Below are 5703 nucleotides of genomic sequence, written 5' to 3' on the forward strand. Positions count from 1 at the left end.
GCCTGCCACCATGCCCGGCTAATTTTTGTATTTTTAGTAGAGACAGGGTTTCACTATGTTGGCTAAGCTGGTCTTGAACTCCTGACCTCGTGATCCGCCCACCTCGGCCTCCCAAATTGCCAAGATTTCAGGCATGAGCCACCACACCCAGCCACAGCTACTTGTATTTTTTTATCTGACAATGGTCTCTGTGTCCTCTGAGTCTCCCCTGCCCCTGCCGCCTACAACCTCTCAAGACTGTCTTCTCCCCACGCCCAGGCATTCCAAGGGGACTCCATCCCAGTTTTCGACCTGCTAATCCTGGGGGTGGGCCCTGATGGCCACACCTGCTCACTCTTCCCAGACCACCCCCTCCTGCAGGTGAGCACTCCAATGTGGGGTTCTGCCCTAGTCCTGAGTCCAGTCCCTAACATCTAGGACTTCCAGAGGGAGGGCCACCTGCGGGGTGGGGTGTCTAGAGCCAGGGTTCAAGTCAGTCTCCACCAGCGTACCTCTGCTGGGCTCAACCCTTCCAGGTCTCAGTTCAGCCCCTTAAAACAAGGACCTTAAACTACCCACCATGGGATTGTTAGGATGGGATGGGATGGTGGCTGGAACAGGCCTGGTGTATGTAAGTGTCCAAGAAGCTGAAGTGACATTATCCTTCTGCCTCCATCCCTGGGCTTCCTCCCCAAGGAGCGGGAGAAGATCGTGGCTCCCATCAGTGACTCCCCGAAGCCACCGCCACAGCGTGTGACCCTCACGCTACCTGTCCTGAATGCAGCACGAACTGTCATCTTTGTGGCAACCGGAGAAGGCAAGGCGACTGTTCTGAAGGTAACAGCAGAGGGTTCTAGTCCTGGGAAGTTCATGAGCATGTGGGCCCCAGGGACAGATAATGGCCCCAGACATTATTGTGCTGAAGCATCAGATCTGAAGAAAACTCAGTCATTCTTGGGTTGAAAGGGAACTTGAAATTGCAATTAGAAAAAAAGGAAAAAATAAAAAAGGAAATTACATTAAAGGCTAGTTAGGTATTAACCGCTATGAAATGAACTTGATGAGATGAGGCCAAAGCTGCACTCAGAGGTAAATTAATAGCATTCAAATGCATTTTAAAAAAATTATTAAGTAGCAAACCATCGAAATAAATTAAGTGCTTTCCTGTAGAATTAGAAAAAGGACAATAATAGGCTGGGTGCGGTGGCTCATACCTATAAGCCCAGCATTTGAGAGGCCAAGGCGGGTGAATCACCTGAGGTCAGGAGTTCCAGACCAGCCTGGCCAACCTGGTGAAACCCCATCTCTGCTAAAAAAACAAAAATTAGCTGGGCATGGTGGTGGGCGCCTGTAATCCCAGCTGCTCAGGAAGCTGAGGCAAGAGAATCACTTGAACCTGGGAGGCAGAGGTTGCAGTGAGCTGAGATCACACTACTGCACTCCAGCCTGGGTGACAGAGTGAGACTCCATCTCAAAAAAAGAAAAAAGAAAAACTAGAAAAAGGACAATAATATAAATCTACAAAAGTCAGTGGCAGGACTAAGTGGAATTAAAATCAGAAATTAGTGAGTTAGTTAATATATTTTAAACTTTAATGGTAAGTAGAGCTAAAAGATAGACAAGCTCCTGACAAGGCTAATCAAGAGAAAAGAAAGTCACGTGGTGTTATAAATAAAAAGGCACAGCCGGGCATGGTGGCTCACACCTGTTATCCCAGCACTTTGGGAAGCCTAGGCGGGTGGATCACCTGAGGTCAGGAGTTCTAGACCAGCCTGACCAACATGGTGAAACCATCTCTATTAAAAATACAAAAATTAGCCGGGTGTGGTGGCAGGCGCCTATAATCCCAGCAACTTGGGGGGCCGAGGCAGGAGAATCGCTTGAACCCAGGAGGCGGAGGTTGCAGTGAGCCGAGATCGTGTCATTGCACTCCAGCCTGGGGAACAAGATTGAGACTTTGTCTCAAAAAAGAAAACAAGTTAGCCGGGCGTGGTGGCACTTGCCTGTAATCCCAGCTACTCGGGAGGCTGAGGCAGAAGAATCACTTGAACCTGGGAGGCGGAGGTTGCAGTGAGTCAAGATCGCATCACTGCACTCCAGCCTGGGCGACAGAGCGAGACTCCATCTCAAAAAAATAAATTAATTAATTAAAATAGTTATAGTGGGGCCGGGCGCGGTGGCTCAAGCCTGTAATCCCAGCACTTTGGGAGGCTGAGACGGGCGGATCACGAGGTCAGGAGGTCGAGACCAGCCTGGCTAACACGGTGAAACCCCATCTCTACTAAAAAAATACAAAAAAAAATTAGCCGGGCGAGGTGGCAGGCGTCTGTAGTCCCAGGTACTCGGGAGGCTGAGGCAGGAGAATGGCTTGAACCCAGGAGGCGGAGCTTGCAGTGAGCTGAGATCCGGCCACTGCACTCCAGCCTGGGCGACAGAGCGAGACTCCGTCTCAAAAAAAATAAATAAATAAAATAAATAAAATAAAATAAAATAAAAGAGTTATAGTGGATAGAAAGGAAGGGACTCTGTCCCTGCTGTTTGGCACTAGGACAGCTGAGCTGGGCATCGTCACGTTTTGAGGATACAGGAGTCTTATTTATCCTTGGCAAGGGAGCCAGGAGAGTGCTGAGGGGCGGCGCCTGGGGCACAGGCAGGGCTTTACTCTTCTGTCCTCTTCCGCAGCGCATTTTGGAGGACCAGGAGGAAAACCCAGTGCCTGCCGCCCTGGTCCAGCCCCACACCGGGAAACTGTGCTGGTTCTTGGACGAGGCGGCTGCCCGACTCCTGACCGTACCCTTCGAGAAGCATTCCACTTTGTAGCTGGCCAGAGGGACGCTGCAGCTGGGACCAGGCACACGGCCCCAGGGGCTGGGCCCCTGCTGGCCGCCACGCTCTCGGTTCTCCTTTCGAAAAGCTGGTGGTGGTGCTGCTGCTGGAAGCCAACAGCGTCCAGCCACCAGCCCTGCCCGGGGCTCAACACACAGGCTGTGGCTCTGGGCATCCGGATATTAAAAGGAACGTTGCTGGAAATCTGCACTGTCTCGTGGTCTTTGATGGCAGCAGGCCTGAGGGTGCCCTGGCCCAGGTTCTGATCCACAGACCTCATCCGTGGGGAGGAGGGTGGAGCCTGCTGCCCTGGGGCATAGCCGCCATGGATGAATTTCCTAAGACAACAGGCTGGGCGAGGTGGCTCACACCTGTCATCCCAGCACTTTGGGAGAATGAGGTGGACAGATCACTTGAGGTCAGGTGTTTGAGACTAGCCTGGCCAACATGGTGAAATCTCGTCTCTACTGAAAATACAAAAATTAGCTAGGTGTGGTGGTGTGCACCTGTAGTCCCAGCTACTTGGGAGGCTGAGGCACAACAATCGCTTGAACCGGGGAGGTAGAGGTTGCAGTGAGCTGAGATCGTGCCACTGCACTCCACCCTGGGTGACAGGGCGAGACTCCATCTCAAAAAAAAAAAAAAAAGCTGGGCATGATGGCTCACTCCACCCAGCACTTTGGGAGGCCGAGGCGGGCGGATCACCCGAGATCAGGAGTTTGAGACCAGCCTGATCAATATGGCAAAACCCCGTCTCTACTGAAAATACAAAAATTAGCTGAGTGTGGTGGCATGCGCCTGTAATCCCAGCTACTTGGGTAGCTGAGACAGGAGAATTGCTTGAACCCGGGAGGCGGAGATTGCAGTGAGCCAAGATTGCGCCATTGCGCTCCAGCCTGGGCAACAAGAGTGAAACCCCGTCTTAAAAAAAAAAAAAAAAAAAAAAAAAGCACACACACAAATGTACTCTCTCTTACTCTCTCTTAGCTGTAGAGATCAGAAATCCAAGGTCAAGGTGGTGGCAGGGCTGGTTCCCTCTGGAGGCTCTGAGGCAGAGCCCATCCCAGGCCCCTCCTTGGCATTCCTTAGCTTGTGGCCGTGTCACTCCAGTCTCTTGTCTTTACTTGGACTTCTTTCTCTTGCGTGTTCTCTCCTCCTATTTATTTATTTTTTTGAGACAGGGTCTCTGTGTGTCACCCAGGCTGGAGTGCAGTAGTGCAATCACAGCTCACTGCAGCCTCCGTCTCCTGGGCTAAAGCGATCCTCTCACCTCAGCCTCCCAAGGAGCTGGCGCTACAGATGCGCACCACCACGCCTGGCTACTTGTACACATTTTTGGTAGAGACAGGGTCTTGGTACGTTGCCCAGGTTGGTCGTGAATCCCTGAGATCAAGCGATCCTCCAGCCTCAGCCTGCCAAAGTGTTGGGATTACAGGCATAAGCCATTGTGCCCAGCCCTCTTTTCTTAAAAGGACGCCTCTCATTGGATTTAGGATTGCTCAAGATACCAAATGAGTATTCCAAATAAGTTCCAAATAAATGCTTATTTGGAATAAGCGTTCCGAATAAGGTCACATGCTGAGTTTCCTGGGTCAGGATGTAGACATGTCCTTTGGGGGACATAAGTCAACCCTCTGCTGAGCTCCAACTGCACTGACAGGGCCACGCACTGGATTCAGCCGCGCTGCAGACCTGCTCAGAGCCTTGAAAGCACCAGAGAGTCTAGTGGCCATGTGCTGGGCTCCTGCACATTTTCCCAGAGTGCATCTGCTCATGGCCCACGCTTCAGCTTTCTCGGGGCCCCAGGGATGACAGTGTGGGAGGCTGGTGGGTGCATGGGGGCTGCCCAGCCATGCGCAGGCTTCTGCTGGGGGATCCAGAGGAGGCACCCAGCTGAGCAGGAGGTGGGAATTGAAACCTACGCAGAGGCGGCTGTGCGGGGTGAGAATGGAGCCAAAACCACAGAAAGTGAAGTTTCCTTCAACATCTTGTCCCGGCGGGCCACTCAGATGTGAGAGTGAGGAAGTGGGACGGGGCCTGACCGGAAGGAGGTTGGTAAACAGCAAAGAGAGCTGAGTGTAAGCTCAGCTGTGGGCCTGGGTGAGGGCAGGTGGCCGTGGCCCCCAGAGCTGCGGACACAGGGCTGAGAAGCCAAGGGAAATTGAGCAACCAGCACAGGGACCCCACATGGACAGTTCTGCCTGGAGCTGTCACCATCTCCTACTCTTCCCAAGAGTGACAACTCTTCCTGCTCCGTTTTGCCTTCGGAGTGAAATCCACCCATCCCACAAGGCTCCACGTGGCCCCTTTCACTTCCCCCTCTCCCCAGCAACATCCCGCACTCACTTCCTGCTGTTCCTGGAGCTCGCTGAGCACATTCCCACGCCAGGGCCTTTGCCTGTGCTGAGCCCGCTGCCTGATAGCTCCTTTCCTGTAGCTTTTTGCATGGCTTGGACCCTCGCTTTCTTTCTCGGGGGGACACGGTCTTGCTGTATCATCCAGGCTGGAGTGCAGTGGTGTGATCTCAGCTCACTGCAACCTCCACCTCATGGATTCACACAATTCTCCTGCCTCAGCCTCCCAAGTAGTTGGTTCTACAGGCACCCGCCACCACTCCCGGCTAATTTTGGTATTTTTAGTAGAAACATCAAGTTTCACCATACTGGCCAGGCTGCTCTCGAACTCCTGACCTCAAGCGATCCACTTGCCTCAACCTCCCAAAGTGCTGGGATTACAGGCATGAACCACAGAGCCCGACTCCTTGCTTCCTTTCATTTAGGTCTTTGGCAACATCACCTCCGTGACCCCTCCATGCCCATCCTGTATCCCCTCCTGTTGCATTTTTCTTCCTTGCCCGTCTCATAATCTGATGGTTTTCTTTTTTCTTTTTTTTTTTTT

At 52.4% G+C, this 5703-nt stretch overlaps 2 protein-coding genes across 2 annotated transcripts in view; both read left to right on the top strand.

Moving 5' to 3' along the window:
- The window catches only part of PGLS (6-phosphogluconolactonase), a 12849-nt gene extending 9840 nt beyond the window's left edge, over window positions 1–3009 (top strand). Inside the window, exons 5-7 of the mRNA XM_011991169.1 lie at window positions 259–360; window positions 676–816; window positions 2662–3009. Of these exons, the coding sequence (XP_011846559.1) occupies window positions 259–360; window positions 676–816; window positions 2662–2799 (381 nt within the window). The 3' untranslated portion in view covers window positions 2800–3009. The remainder of the gene's footprint in view (window positions 1–258; window positions 361–675; window positions 817–2661) is intronic.
- Window positions 3010–4844: 1835 nt separating this feature from the next.
- Window positions 4845–5703, top strand: part of FAM129C (family with sequence similarity 129, member C) — a 41766-nt gene continuing 40907 nt past the window's right edge. Inside the window, exon 1 of the mRNA XM_011991176.1 lies at window positions 4845–4856. The gene's annotated coding sequence lies outside the window, so the exon portion shown is untranslated. The remainder of the gene's footprint in view (window positions 4857–5703) is intronic.

The sequence above is a fragment of the Mandrillus leucophaeus genome, unplaced genomic scaffold, assembly GCF_000951045.1.
Source record: "Mandrillus leucophaeus isolate KB7577 unplaced genomic scaffold, Mleu.le_1.0 Scaffold11, whole genome shotgun sequence".
Classification (NCBI taxonomy): Eukaryota; Metazoa; Chordata; class Mammalia; order Primates; family Cercopithecidae; genus Mandrillus; species Mandrillus leucophaeus.